Source organism: Medicago truncatula, chromosome 7 (genome assembly GCF_003473485.1).
Source record: "Medicago truncatula cultivar Jemalong A17 chromosome 7, MtrunA17r5.0-ANR, whole genome shotgun sequence".
NCBI lineage: Eukaryota > Viridiplantae > Streptophyta > Magnoliopsida > Fabales > Fabaceae > Medicago > Medicago truncatula.
This window is the reverse complement of record NC_053048.1, coordinates 37395473-37410016: the sequence shown is the minus strand read 5'-3', so window position 1 is coordinate 37410016 and position 14544 is coordinate 37395473. Positions and strand designations below refer to the sequence as shown.

Here is a 14544-nt window from a genome sequence, read left to right as displayed (position 1 = left end):
TATTATTGGTCTATTTGCATAATTAGTTGGTCATTTGCGTTCGCAAATATGACGTGCGACAAAGATTTTTCTTTGATTTTACATCATTAATATCCTACTCAAATAAAATATTTATTTTTAATTGATATTGTTCAAATTTCAACTTCGCGCATAATTTTATTTAAAATAGATTACCGCTTCGCGCGTAAATTTTATATCAACTTCGCGAGTCTTATCAAACGGTAGTTTTGTTTCTTATTCGAGTTTCGACTCTCTTGTTATCCATTTTTGTTTTTAAAAACAATAACTAGAATATAAATTGCAAAAATATCTGATACTGGTTTTTTTAGGAGAAGATTGATGATATTGATTAGAACATATTAAGGTTATTATCTAAATTTATTGTTATTAATGAAAGAATTGAAAGGTGTCAACGTAAGAAGTTGAACATTTGGATTGAAAGTGGAGGCAAGAAAAGGCATTGGGCGCCAAACACCAAAAAATTTCAGTTCACTTTATTGTTTGTTTATATCATTCATTCAACATTTCCCCATTTTCATTTTCATTTCCCTTATTCCACCACCGATTAGGGTTTTTCTTTTTCATTTTCAGATCTCAAATTACACAACCATGCAAATCGACACCACCGTCCATACCACTCCTCCACCCCCACCACTGCCACCACCTCAAGATCCAACACCAAATCGCCCCAAATCCAACCCTCGAAAGCGAAAAAAGGAAGTTAATTCGCGGACTCCCGAAGAGAAACAAGCACAAATCGAAACCCTAGAGAAAGAGCTTGAAGGGTTGTTTGCTTATTACAGAGGGGTTTTGGCTCAGAAAGTTGTGATTGACCTTAAGCAATGTGGGGGTTCGAGAAACGTTGTGGTTGCGGCTTTGATGGAGGAGAGTGAGCTTCCGTTGTCTAAGCTTGTTGATGAGATTTATGAGAAGGTGAATTGTGAAGTGGCGAATGCGGGTATTGTGTTGGCGGAAGGGGTTAATTCTGCTTTGGTGAAAAGTAGTGTGTTGTTTGTTGGGCAAAGGATGATGTACGGAGTTCCCAATGCTGATGCTGATATTTTGGAAGATCATTCTGATTCATGTCTTTGGTGTTGGGAGGTAATTTTGATTTTTTTTCTTGATTTTTGTTTTGAATTTTGATGATATTTCTTCTAACTATAGTTTATTTGTTGTTTGATTTAACCGGGTTATCTTAAATCTGTGTAAATCAATGTTTTTTGGATGTTGATAATAATTGGGTCTGTGTTGAAGTTGAATGTGTATTGGTTACACTGTTTGCTTGCTGCTGATGGATTTGCTATGTTGTCATTGTAGACTAGGGAGGTTAAATTGTTGCCGAAATCTGTTCGAGGAGAGCTTGTTATTCGACGCACTTGTCGGAAAAAGATCCACGACAGGATCATGGCTGTATCTGGTATGGATTACATTGCTTTGGCTGACTATGGTGCTTTGAATGTTGTTAGTTGATTGGTTCCTTTGATTTATCAGTGTTGTCAAATACAAACTCAAACGGTGCTATATCACTTGCATAGTGGGATTTGAATAATGTTATGCATTGAAAATCTCAGAAAATAGCCGTTTGTTCAGAATTCCAAGTTTAACAAACTCAAACGGTGATATATCACTTGCATAGTGGGATATGAATAATGTTATGCATTGAAAATCTCTGAAAATAGCCGTTTGTTCAGATTTCGCCATGCAATACTGCTATAGCGCAGCTATAGTGTCTATTTCACAATATTTAGTACCAATTAGCGTATCGCAGAACAATATCGGTTTTGTTTAAATTCTGCTATGCCATAGCTCTATAGCTGCATTTAACAACATGCATACGAACAAATCACAATTGTTCTGGGTTATGCTTTTAAACAAAGTATTGTCAAATAGTGGCTATTGCGACATTTCTTTTTTTCTTTTTTTGGTCCGGTAGACTAGTGGCTAGAATTCACCTTATAAGGTGAATAAGTGGGGTGTCTGGGGTTCGAACACCGGCCCCTGCATATAATAATGCATTGTCCTACCAACTGAGCTATACTCACGGGACAACACTTTGCTCTCCTAGCCGTAGGATAGTGAAATTCGCCTAAAATCGTGTCACGTTTAAGTAAATCGTGACATGTTTTCTTCGAGGGGTTCCAAACCTAGTGAAAATGTTCTTCTGCAGGAAGTTGACAACCGTCTTTGTATTGGAAAAGGAATACGTTGTTGATAGCGGAATATGCAAATAATCGGCGTACATGACATTTATGACGATGTTTTGTCATGTTTTCCCTTTTTTAAAGCATGTAATTGTTTTGTGAAAGTTTTGGCAAAACGACAGCGTTTTTGTTTACTGTGTATTTTATTTTTTTTGAAATTTCATTGCCTTGCAGAAATGATTGCGTCACTGAAGAAACAAGAAAGCGAGCCTAATTATAGTCAAAACTTAATCAAGGCCTCTAAAAAGCTGAGTAAAACTTCTACTGAGGCTGACATTCGTGTGATAGTTGAAGGCTTGTTGCAGAAAAACAATGAAGACATGTATGTAACATAATGTTGCTATCCTGACGTGTTCAATTACCTTGCAAATGTATGAATTGTTCATTTGATTTTTTCTAAATTATAATTGCAGGGATAAGAAAAAAGCAAACCAAGAAGAAAAATTGCTAATTAAACAGTTGGATAGAAATAGAAGAGAAGCTGAGAAAGAAAAAGAGAAAGAGAAAGAAAAAGAAAGCCTACAGCGTGAACTGCAAACAGAAACAATTGCCATTGTAAGTGTTGTTTTGATTCTGTTTATATTGTTTATAGCTCCAATTACTTCTTACTCGGTGATGCTTTCACTTGTAGTGAAATTGCGTTTTCTACATACTTTAACTTGAAAATTCCAAATTTCCATTACATTTGTTCGAAGGTACTACCTCTGTCCAAATTATTAGTCAGTTTTGGAAAAAAGTTTGTCCCAAATTTAAGTCATTTTACAATATCAAAATGAAACATCAATGATTCTTTTCCTATTATACCCTTTAATATTTATTACTCTTTTTTACAATTTTTATTTATCTTTTCCATACCATAAATGAAGTGTAATTTTGTAAGGTACTACCTCATAATTTCTCTTTTCTATACAATATTAACTACATTCCTTAATTTGTGTGAAATGGTAAAATGACTTATAATTTGGGATGGTGGGATTAATATCGAAACCAAAAAGCCAAAAGTATTTGCACGACGTTGAGGTAGGATTGGAAATTAACTTGCGGACAACATTATGATAATCCATTGCATTAGATAGTAATTATTAGAGCCTAGTTGATATATTCATTCTTAATTTTTGCTTCTTCATTCATCTAATGAAAATAATTCATTTTGAGAGTTGACAATTTTCCTTTTCTCCGACTGCCTCATTGTTCTAGGAAACAAGTTCAAAGTTGTCCCAAGGTGAGGCAAAAACTGATGAGAAATGTTGGGAACAGAGGAAACAACAAAAGAAGCTAGCAGAGGAAGCAGAAAAAGATCAGCGGCGTCGGGAAAAAGAAGAAGCTGAATTAAAAAAGAAACGTAGTTTACAAAAGCAAGTCTCAATTATGGAGCGTTTTCTGAAAAGAAGTAAACCTAATCCCTCTGTTCAGAGCGACAAAGTTTCAACTGAGCCCACTGCATCTGATTTGTTAAGCAGCAAGAATGAAAGCGTGTCTATGTCAGCTACTCTTTCAATGGATAGTGTTCTTGCATCAAGTAGTGATATTAAGCCTGAGGATCTTCGCAAGTAAGTACTGTTTTACTCTCTTAACTCTTAAGCATGGATACTCCAAAATCAATCTTGTGCACTGCACATACACATGGTACCGAAATTAATTTTTAAAATAAAAAAATTGGATTTGGGTACATGATGTGATTACTTTTTGAGTAAATGTATGTTTTTTACTACAAAATAATATAAATAGCATTTTCTAATAATTATTTTTGGTGATGTTGATACCTTTCCTTTTATAATGTATGTTTTTCCCCGTTTTATGTGTATTATTCTTTCCCCTTTTGTACTACATAAATAACATTTTCTGACTCCTCTTTTGTAAATATTATATCTTCCTATTATAATTTTCTTGATTTTGCATTTATATTTAATTATATTTTTTGTAAAATTTATGACTCTTGTCTGTTTAATTTTTTTAATGTTATACTTATAAAAAAGGTTTCCTTATTTTCAACATATCCACACCTTAGGTTTTCTAAAAAACCTCATAAAAACTCCCGAGTGGTTTTACCTTTCTCTTTCATCTCATGCTGTTCTTGATTTTATGAAAAATACTTGACTTTGCAGGTCACACTTTCATTCATGGCACTCTTTAGGACAATCAATTCGCTCAAACAGAAAACAGAGATGGGGTTTACGACAGAATCCCAAGACTGAAGCTTTTAACAAACTTAAGCTCACAGATACTAAATCTGCAATTCATGAGGATGAGTTAGGCACCGAAAAGGATGCAGACCGATTAGGAGAAAGTAGTCCAGATGGTAATTCATGCTCAATGAATGCAGACAGTACCCATCTTGATGCCAAGAAGTACTATCGGGGAAGGCAATTATTGCAGTTTGATAATACTCCTAGACCAGCCTTTTATGGTTTTTGGCCCGTTAAAAGGTTAGATCATGCTTCATGAATGTATTTCATCTTGAATTTTACTAGGCTATGTCTATATTTAAAAAATGGAAACTACAAAAATCAACTATTCTGTTTGTCTCCTAGTTATGCAAATGTTTAGTCACTACTTCTAAAGGTTCACTGGTTAGTTAAATTAAATGCATATAATTGTTTCAGGTCTAAATATCATCATTAATTTATTGTATGGTGTGATATCCGGTTCTAGTATATCTAGTTGAGATTGCTAATGTGCTAAAATTTGTATTTCTAGTCATGTTGTTGGAGGACGTCATCCATTAAGGAAGGATCCAAGCGTTGATTATGATGTCAGCAGCGATGAGGAATGGGAAGAGGTGCTTTGAACCTTTGCATCTAATCTTATTCATATATGTAAATGTAGATGTATTCAATCTGCTAACAATGTTCTTTATGTTTAAGGAGGAGCCTGGTGAAAGTCTTTCAGATTGTGAGAAAGATTGTGAGAAAGATGAAGAGGAATGTCAAGAGGAAAGTTCAAAATCTGATGGAGAAAGTGAAGATGGATTCTTTGTACCAGATGGATATCTCTCAGATGATGAGGTAGAGGTTTGATGTTTTTACCGTAACGAATTTGCAATTCTAATATTTTACTAGTCAATGATTTTAGTTATAATGTGAGAGAAACCGGTACCAAAATACATTTTAATTGTCGAAACTGACTTTTATTGATGATAGAAACATTTAGAACAAACAAAATCACACACTAGATAATGCAGAATTTGCACATAAACTAAGAAAAAAGATATTATACACAGTTACTAGCCAAGAAATTTGAGAGCCTTGGTCTCTGCCTTCCAAGAATTCAAGAGCTTGGTCTCTCCCTCCCAAACCCATTCAAAAACTATCCCATAAATCGCTTTCTCCTTTCATTTCTCTATTTATTCCGAAAATTACTCATAACTGACTCAATAACTTTCCGTAACAACCCATAACTGCCATAATAAGAAGTCTAACATAATGTTCTTGACCTTTTGGTGATTTGAAATCTGTGCATGTTATATTCATTTTTTCTTTCTTTTATGATCCAATTAAAAAAGCTGAGGTGTGTGCGGCATCAAATGTTCTCAGATATCATCACCTTGAGCACTTGTACCAACTATTGGTATCTATTCTGTACATTTGAAGATCACTACAATTGGTTAATGAAATCTTCGTTTATGCAGGGTGCACAATTGGACCGAATGGAAACAGATGTTGGCCTTGAGGAGGTTGATAGCTCATCTTGCTCAAAGGATGACATAGAGACTGAGGAATTTTGTGCTTTACTTCGACAGCAGAAATATCTAAACAACTTGACAGAGCACGCTCTTCGTAAAAATAACCCTGTGATCATAGCAAATTTTGTTTATGACAAGGAGCTTTCATTATTGGATCACAGTATTAACGGAACTCCTAAGCAGGAGCAGATGTGCTTGCAAGCCTTGAGAATGTACACAATTCCTGGTGGTTCATATATAGAATTAGAATTATCCACTGATAAAATGCAAGAAGAAGACCAAGAAGCCTCCCCCTCTACTGGCAAAGGTGCTGCTACTCCACTGCCTGATTTGGCTGCCATACCAGACACTGATCTGCCTATAATTGTAAGTTCTGATTTTGCATGGCCCTTGCCTGCGACAGGTTGATTTGGCAGCACTTCCTTTTTCCTTTTATCTTGCTTTTCTGAAATTGCAGCTGATTTTAGACTGTTTCATGTAAATTTTATCACCTTACAGTGATTTATTTGTTTTTCAGGTGACCACTATCCAGAATTGTTCTCAGGGCATAAATAAAGTGTTAGGGTCTTTGCAGCAGAAATTTCCTTCTGCATCAAAATCATCACTAAGGATTAAAGTGCGAGAAGTATCGGACTATGTCGATAACCGTTGGCAGGTTTGTGAGGGAGGAAATCCCACAATCTAGTGATTACTGCTAGTTTTTATAATGTAAATCATTAAAAATTGGTGGCCAGATACAAATGTCAAGGGACTAAATATAACAGGAACACAATGGTATAGGTGTCTGCATGGATCCCTTTAACCTTTTACAGCTATGGTTGGTTGTGATTCTAGGTGTCATAAAATCATTACTCCAAAAGATCTTATATCTGTTGGGCATTTTACATGAACTTAACCTGAACTCGTCCTCAGTGGGTTATCATGAGTAATGACTTAAACTTGACCCGCGATAAACTTGTGTGGTCAATATTGAAGATGCATGCTGTAATTTATCAATTGAACCTAACCTGAATATGTCTCTCCAATGAACTTCAAAATGTATCCCAAATCTTGCAAGCGGTATCCCTCTCTAAAAAAGGAATTGTTGGTTCTTATTTAATCATGGATCCTAGTTCCATGAACTAATTGCTTTCTTCATCTTTATGCCTCCTGCTCATTTATATACCTGTTTCTTTTCTTTATCCGATCTGCTTGGTCATGAAGATGTTGACTTATTAATCTTAAAATTTTGTTCCTCATGCTAAAATAATTTGTTGCCCTTGTGAAAAATTCAACGCTGTTTTGATTTAATCTGGGAAGTGACCACATGCTAAAACTATGTTTGCTTTATGATTGATTTTTGTACCAATAAGCTGAATTTACGATGTTATGTTTGTTCAGGTGAAGAAAGAAGTATTGGCTAAGCTTGGCTTGACAGTTAAATCTGGTATTAAATCTTGACTTTGAAGATTTTGACCCAATTTTTTTTGATTATCTGTCTTGTTTTTTATATTAAATGTGTTGTTGAATTTTCAGAGAAGAGCAGTGGGGGGCCAAGAAGTATTGCTGCATTTTTCTCTAAAAGGTGCTTACCACCTGGAGGTGAAAGCGGGAAACCTTGTGAAACATCGCCACAGCCATCTTTGAAGTCATATTCTGCCATCCATGATCCTCAAGACAGCAGATCACATGAAATCTAGTATCTTTTTTTCTTGCTTGAGAATGTCTTTTTTGCCACTTTTGGGGTTTTTGTAAAAATTATAGATGGTGGTTGCGCGTGGGGATCTTGTACCAATGTAAGGAAGTTTCTGAGTATAATTTGACTATACTGTCGTTGACAATATATTGTAAAGAGAATGCTGGTTGCCTACATTTTCTGAGTCTCTTTTGTGACTCTTGTTGTTTAATATATTATGTGGGAGGGTTCATTTTCTTCTCTACGAAATGAAATTGAGGGCCGTCCTCAAATGTAATGTATAACTTGATGGAACCAACTTCTGCCCAGAGAAATGAATATTAGTTGAATATCATTGGCAATCTTCAAAATTATGCTTTGGAAGCTCTACCAGATTTTATTGACTTTCTAAAGGATATAGGGTGTTGTAAAACACACTTGAAATTTACTAAATTGTCTTTTTGGAAAAATTATGTTCATAAATAAAGGGTATATTTAGAAATAATAACATTAAATAACTCAAGTATGTTATAATAGTGGTCAAGATTTGAAACACTAGAGCAATAGTCTCTTTGTTTTCGATTCTTTCTTCAATTATTTGCTTTCGGTGATTAAACCATGACGAACTTTGAAGCACTATAATCCTTCACTTTGAAAATGCTTACCAACACACAATATTTGTGGATCATTTCTCCATTTGCAAACAAGGGAAATTACGAATGCGTAGCTGTGAAGAAAATGTGTGAAGACATGTGTTAATAGACTTTATGCAATTTTGATTTCAATTGGGTTATAGATGATAAAAATCACTTGATTAGTATCGAGAAGATGCAAATTCTACACTTAATTCTTCTTATTAGTTGTAGAAGATGAGAATTGCATGATGAGAGAAGATGAAAACACATGACTCGACATATTGGTCGAGCGAAGATGAGAAACCTATGCTTAATTCTTATTGGTCGGGAGAGGGTGAGAACATGTGACCCGTTTTTATTGGTCAAGATACGATGTGTAATGTTTAGTTTTTAGAATTTATGCAATTTTTTAAAATTTAAACATCAAACATTTAAAGAAAATGAAGTACCATTGCATTACTGAAGAAAAACTCAAGATTGAAAAAATTCAATAGTTTTTTAACGTTGAAGATGACGAAGATGTTCAACTATTTTTTTATGTTTCTCGGTGGACAAAATTTGGTTCCAAGAGGATGACCCTCAATCACATTTTGTAGAGAAGAAAATGAACCGTAACTCAAAATAAGGATTTTTAGAAGATAGTGTCAGCACTTTTTGACATGTCACAAATACCACGTAAGATAGTAACAGCACTTATTTCTTAATGAACATATTCGTTTCCAAAATATTAGGAAATTATGCTTAATAGAATATATTTATCAAGTAATTTGAATTTGACGTGCACAAAAAAAACACAACAATATCACAATTCGGTAGTTAATTGGTAAATTTACTTTCTACTCTACAAAAATTAGTCTTTGTTAAGTGACTCGGCCATTATAACAACTGTGTTGCATCCTTCTTCGACCCCAGCAAAACCAACAAACCACGATGCATACTGCATTATGCATAGCCTTCTTTTCTCTTCTAACAGCACAGTTCATAAACTAAACAGGACAACAATGCCTTAGAGTACAAACAACAGAAATACCATCATTTAGAATGGGACGTTCGGGTTGGTAGAGGAAAACCAACCAGCACTCTTGTTGCCTGTCGACAAGTGTGGAATATTTGTTGACTTTGCTAGTTTCAATCAATTTTAGAACTGATCCGAATCCAGGTCTGTGCTTTTGTAGTAGAATCCACGTGTGCAGATTTGGTCAAAGATGAGTACATGTGAATCCTTCAAACAAGTTTCATTGAGCATTTCTGGTTTTGCTGACAGCATATGCCAATAACAAGGGGATTGAAAGACCATAACCCAGGAAATGGAGTACTGGGTTCATATCATAAGCTTTTACAAGATTTCTGCAATTCTGCAATGCAACAGTGAAGTAAGTATGATAAAATGAAGAAACAAGACAAGAATAGAAAAGGTAAAGGAAGGACAACTGAAAAACTGCCTTGCAAAATAATAAGATAGCAATCCTAGCAAAAAAAAATTAATTTCTATTTGTCAAAAGATACTGCAAACAAACAATCCCCATCCTTCTATCAGAAAAGAAGCTAGGTCCCTAGCTAATTTCAGACTGACAACAAAGGATTCCATAAGCATATTTGATCCATTCTTTTCAAATCATGACATAAATGATTTATTTATTTTTAAATGGGGAAGGGGGGATTTTTATTAATTAATTAAAGTGAAACTAATGCCCATTTTACAATTATTCCCGAGGGGATTTGAACTCTGTACCTTGAGTTTATAAGACTAAGCTCTTACCGACAAGCTAGCATCTCAAGTGTACATGAAAGAAATGAATATTCTTTGAAGTAACTTAAATAAGCAACTGTCATCGGTGTTGATCATTCTCTTATTTTTTTTTTTCTTTCCATTCTCTGTTGAGTAGAAGGGTCCATAAGAAGGATAGATAAAATGAAAAATAGTTCATTAATTACTAGTATTAGAGGTAGAGAAAAACCGAAGAAAACTGTAACTGTAAGTCAAACCATGTAAAGATGAATTTAGAGTTAAATGGTCTATTCCCGTATATAACTCATGATAGGAATTTATAATGTTGTTTGATCTAATACCACTTAGTAGAAAAAAGGGTTTCATTTCTGCTGCATTTATTTATTTATGTTAATGCAATAAACAATCTATGAATACCACTATTACAATGAATGCACTATTTATCTATAATTTTGCACGGAGCAAACTGCAAAGTATTACTTAAAACATTACCATAATATGCTTCCAACATATTGCCAAGCAAACCACACAAAGAAGCTTCCGAATCCATCGCTTGCCAAGGTGGAGAGTGGATATTGTGCTGTTATGGTTGCCATTTAATAAAGGTCTTCTGGAGTTCAAATCAATATCATCTTTTTTCTTTCCTGATAATGCTAACACGCGTTCCCGGTAAATTGCTCGTTCAGCAGTCAAAGCACCAGTGACCAAAATTGCAGGCAAAACCACAAATAATATATGAGGAAGAACCAACACCATAATATCTGGGAATCCAACCCATTCAAACTTCCCCTTTCCATTAGAAGTCTCTACAGCCCAACCCATATAGGTCATGTACACCGTACTTTTTCCTTCAGTAAAAACTTGCCCCATAAACCAGGGGAACAATATAAGATAGAACAGGTATCCTATCCAACCAAACCATAATGTCGGAACTCTGCAGAGCTCCTGGAGAATCCATAATGCACCATTTACTACGCCTTTATTGGCGATAAAGTTCCTGTAAGTGTATAAATTCATTTGGAAAAAAAGGAGAGCTTTTGGAACAAGAAGAAAGGAGAACATAAAGCCCAAAGCAGACCATAATAATGGGTAATATAAGGAGGCCCATTGACATCCCATGACAAAAAACTCCTTCCAGCTCCAAGAAAGCCTGAAGCTATGACCATTAATAGAAAATGGCCTTAACTCTGTCAAAGTTGATCTGCCCATGATGTCATTTGATTCAATTTGAAACCAAAATCTATCAGGAGAAGTATCCTCAAAGGCTTTGTAATTCCATGGCGCCACATAGAGGTTCCCCCTGGAATTCTCATCAGCACGCTTGGTCATATGGGCTTCTACAACTAAAACAAGATCTCCGTATCGTGAATCATAGACCCTAGCCACAACAGACTCAACTGGAGAAGCAGAAAATACCAGAGCTCGAATTGTCTCATAAGATGAAGAGGCCACAGATTGGCATTCATAGTTATGATGCCAAGAAGATGTCTGCATGAAGCGAGAGTCTAAAGGAAATGTGGGCAATATAATTGCATGTTTGGCCCCTGATTTGAAATCAAGATCGACATACGAAACATGACCTCTATCAATGGCTAAAATTCGAATGGCTCTACTCTTTCTCCAATCACCTATCTCCCACTCCCAAAACTCTTGTGGAGGGGCTCCGATTGAACAATTTACAGTGCTTTCAAAAGAATTTTGATGTACGTTAAACTGAAAAAAATTCTGCAGGGATAAGAAACGATTACTCAACTGATGGTGCCGCTTTAAGTTCTTGCCAAACCTAGAATGAAGATGCCCGCACAGGTAGGCTGATATGGAATGCTTTAGGAAAACTTCTTTTAAGGTTCTTCCAGAACTAGAGGGTGCAGAAAATGAGAGTGGAAAGTGCCCAAAGGATATTTTGGTGACTGGTTTTTCTGACTGAGAATCCCAGTGTGAGAGTTCCAAGTCCAAATCCTTTAGTAATTGATCTGTGGGATGCCCGAAAACATTAGTTGGACCTCGTAAGCCAGCTCCAGCTGACATTGTGGTATCAATCCCAACAAAGAGATGTTTCCGCTCCTTAGTCTGTGTGATAAAATGCCAGTATGTGCAAATGAGAAAGGAGCTAACATCAAGCAAATAATAATGCCGAAATTCAAGCCTACTGTTACTGAGTTCAATTTGTCCAGACATATACATACATACATACATATATATATATATATATGTGTGTGTGTGTGTGTGTGTGTGTGAGTGTGTGTGTTTTCAAACTCAATTTTTCTCAGAGGTGAATTATTTCAATCCTCAAAATGACATATATGAGAAATAATATTGCAAGGGTTCCAAATATTATTTGCTTTTACCAAATACACCTAAAGAGTAGGTTGCTAGCATTGCTCTACTTTAAAAATTTGTTCTTAAGGCATGGCACATGTATCACAAATTTCATAGAATGAAAGCTAGTTAACACAGTAAATGAACGGTTGAGACTGACCTCAAGGGTGACACTATTGACACTCCTATTTCTGCCCAATTGTCCATTAACACTGTATTTGGAAAAGAAATCAAAGGAACCACCAACAACGGGAACACCAAAACTATCATGGTTTCCTCTGAGGTCAAAGAACAAACTCTTGTGAAGTCCACTTCTCTCAATAACACCATCCATCACATTCCGGTACTCCACCCATTCATCCTCATTCTGCTTCATTGTTAGCAAATCCTTGCTTTTACCATCTGCTAAACCATAACATCCACGAAAATTACTACACCGTATACCATAAGATTCAAATTCTAAAACACTTATACACCGTCGAATCACCAACTTAATCCATGAGACTATAGGACACTGATAATTTGACCAATTAAACTGACGAAATTTCAAAATGACCAGTGAATTTTAAAAGTCTCTACAACATTAATCTGTACAAGAGAATTTCGAGGACTAAAAAAAAATTCAATTTCAGAAACTATTTTGAAATATAGTAATTTTCGGGACTAAATTAGTGATTCACTCGTACTTTAATAAACCAAGTTTTTTCTATCAAACAAAAAAGCAAAGAGATTGATTGTTATGCACTACAACAAGAACAACAATCAAACCTTATCCCACTAAGTGGGGTCGGCTAAGTTGCATGGATCAAACAATACCATAATGTTCTATTGTAGTATTGTACCTCTATCCAACTTATTAATTTCTAGATCTTTTTCGCTTATATTTTTTTTCTAGGTCTTCCTATGTCTTTGGTTACTGTCCATCTAATCTACTCTCCTTACTACAGAATCCACACTTCTCTCTACATGCCCAAACCATCTAAGCCGAGCTTCCACCATTTTTTTTATGATAGGTGCTACCCCGACTCTCTCTAATGCCATTTCTAATCCTACCATATTTGGTCTTACCACACATCAATGCAACATCTATCATGTTGATTTTTATGCACCAACGTAATCAAATAAAAATGGCATGCACTATCTACCATATAGATATTTTATGATATAATTTTATTTGATGCGTAGTTTTAGAAATACAAAAATTGAATATTACTAGTACCATGAAAATTGAGAAATGAAATGTGAAGATGATTGTACCTGTGAGGTCACCGGTGATGAGGACGAGGGAGGGGTTGATGAAGGAAAGAGCGTGACCCACAAGATTGGTGAAATCAAGGGCTCTGTTTGGATGATGAACGCTGAGATGAAGATCGGAAAGCTGAACAACCCAAACAGCTGAATCAGGTGTTCCTTTTGGCTCTATCACTGTTTCTCCATTGCAGCAGTAAATTCTGAACGCAATCACGATGGTGGCGATAAACAGGTTCATGCTGCTACAGTTTTTTCTGTCATGATTATGTGTTGTTGATGATGCCATGAAGACCATTTCATGTATTCTCTTGGTGATCTCAATTCCAGTGTTTATTCCATTAAAACAAAATGTTTCTTTGTAAAAATAAAATAAAGGGTTATTATTGTTTTACCTGTAATATATGTCATTTTCGATTTTTCTTTGTAAAATAATCTTTTTGACTTTCATCCTTGTAATTTGCAATATTTTTGGTTTTGGACCTTCATGAAAAATTTCACTTCCTGTAATTTGAGCAAATTTAGGTTTACTCCCTTATAATTTCAGCAAATTTCGGTTTATCCTGTGTTAATTTGAGTAAATTTCGGTTTACCCCTGCCATATCTTCAATTTTGTGCAGTCAAAATTCATGAAGGTCCAAAACCAAAAATCTTCAAATTACAAGGACGAAATCCAAAAAAAATATTTTACAGAGATAAAAGCGAAAATGACCTATATTATACGAAGTAAAATACTATTAACTCTAAAATAAATAACACTATTTCGTCCTTAATTTCAAATTCGACCAATAATATTGATATTACTAGATTTAGTGGAATCGAATTACGAAAACTCACTAAGTTTTTACAGGGTATTTGAAATTCCACTTGAATAAAAAAATGATTATTAAAAAAAATGTGTCTTATTAACATTGTTTTTAAGGGAAGAGTTCTAGTAATTTAAAATTCGATTGAGATGTATGTAAAGTCTGATCAATATTTGTTGCATTTATAAATCAAACTCGGATTTTTATGAGATATTTGTCCTATGATGAAACTCATTAACAAAATAAATTCAATCACTTGGTTGAATTTGC

At 34.9% G+C, this 14544-nt stretch overlaps 2 protein-coding genes across 2 annotated transcripts; one reads left to right on the top strand and one right to left on the bottom strand.

The window, feature by feature from the left end:
• The first annotated feature begins 414 nt into the window (after positions 1 to 414).
• Positions 415 to 7892, top strand: LOC11426053 (chromatin assembly factor 1 subunit FAS1). Its single transcript, XM_003624168.4, has 12 exons — positions 415 to 1101; positions 1318 to 1417; positions 2376 to 2523; positions 2615 to 2756; positions 3399 to 3751; positions 4307 to 4627; positions 4899 to 4980; positions 5066 to 5206; positions 5830 to 6249; positions 6401 to 6538; positions 7264 to 7309; positions 7399 to 7892. Exons 1-12 carry the CDS (start codon positions 610 to 612, stop codon positions 7560 to 7562), a joined length of 2547 nt encoding a protein of 848 aa, XP_003624216.1. The 5' UTR covers positions 415 to 609; the 3' UTR covers positions 7563 to 7892.
• A 996-nt stretch (positions 7893 to 8888) lies between these two features.
• LOC11428916 (putative metallophosphoesterase At3g03305) lies at positions 8889 to 13817 on the bottom strand. The gene is made up of 4 exons (XM_003624167.4): positions 13478 to 13817; positions 12381 to 12622; positions 10394 to 11971; positions 8889 to 9527 (listed from the first exon to the last, which is right to left on the bottom strand). The coding sequence occupies exons 1-4, from the start codon at positions 13764 to 13766 to the stop codon at positions 9408 to 9410; spliced, it is 2229 nt and encodes a 742-aa protein (XP_003624215.1). The 5' UTR covers positions 13767 to 13817; the 3' UTR covers positions 8889 to 9407.
• Positions 13818 to 14544: the final 727 nt, after the last annotated feature.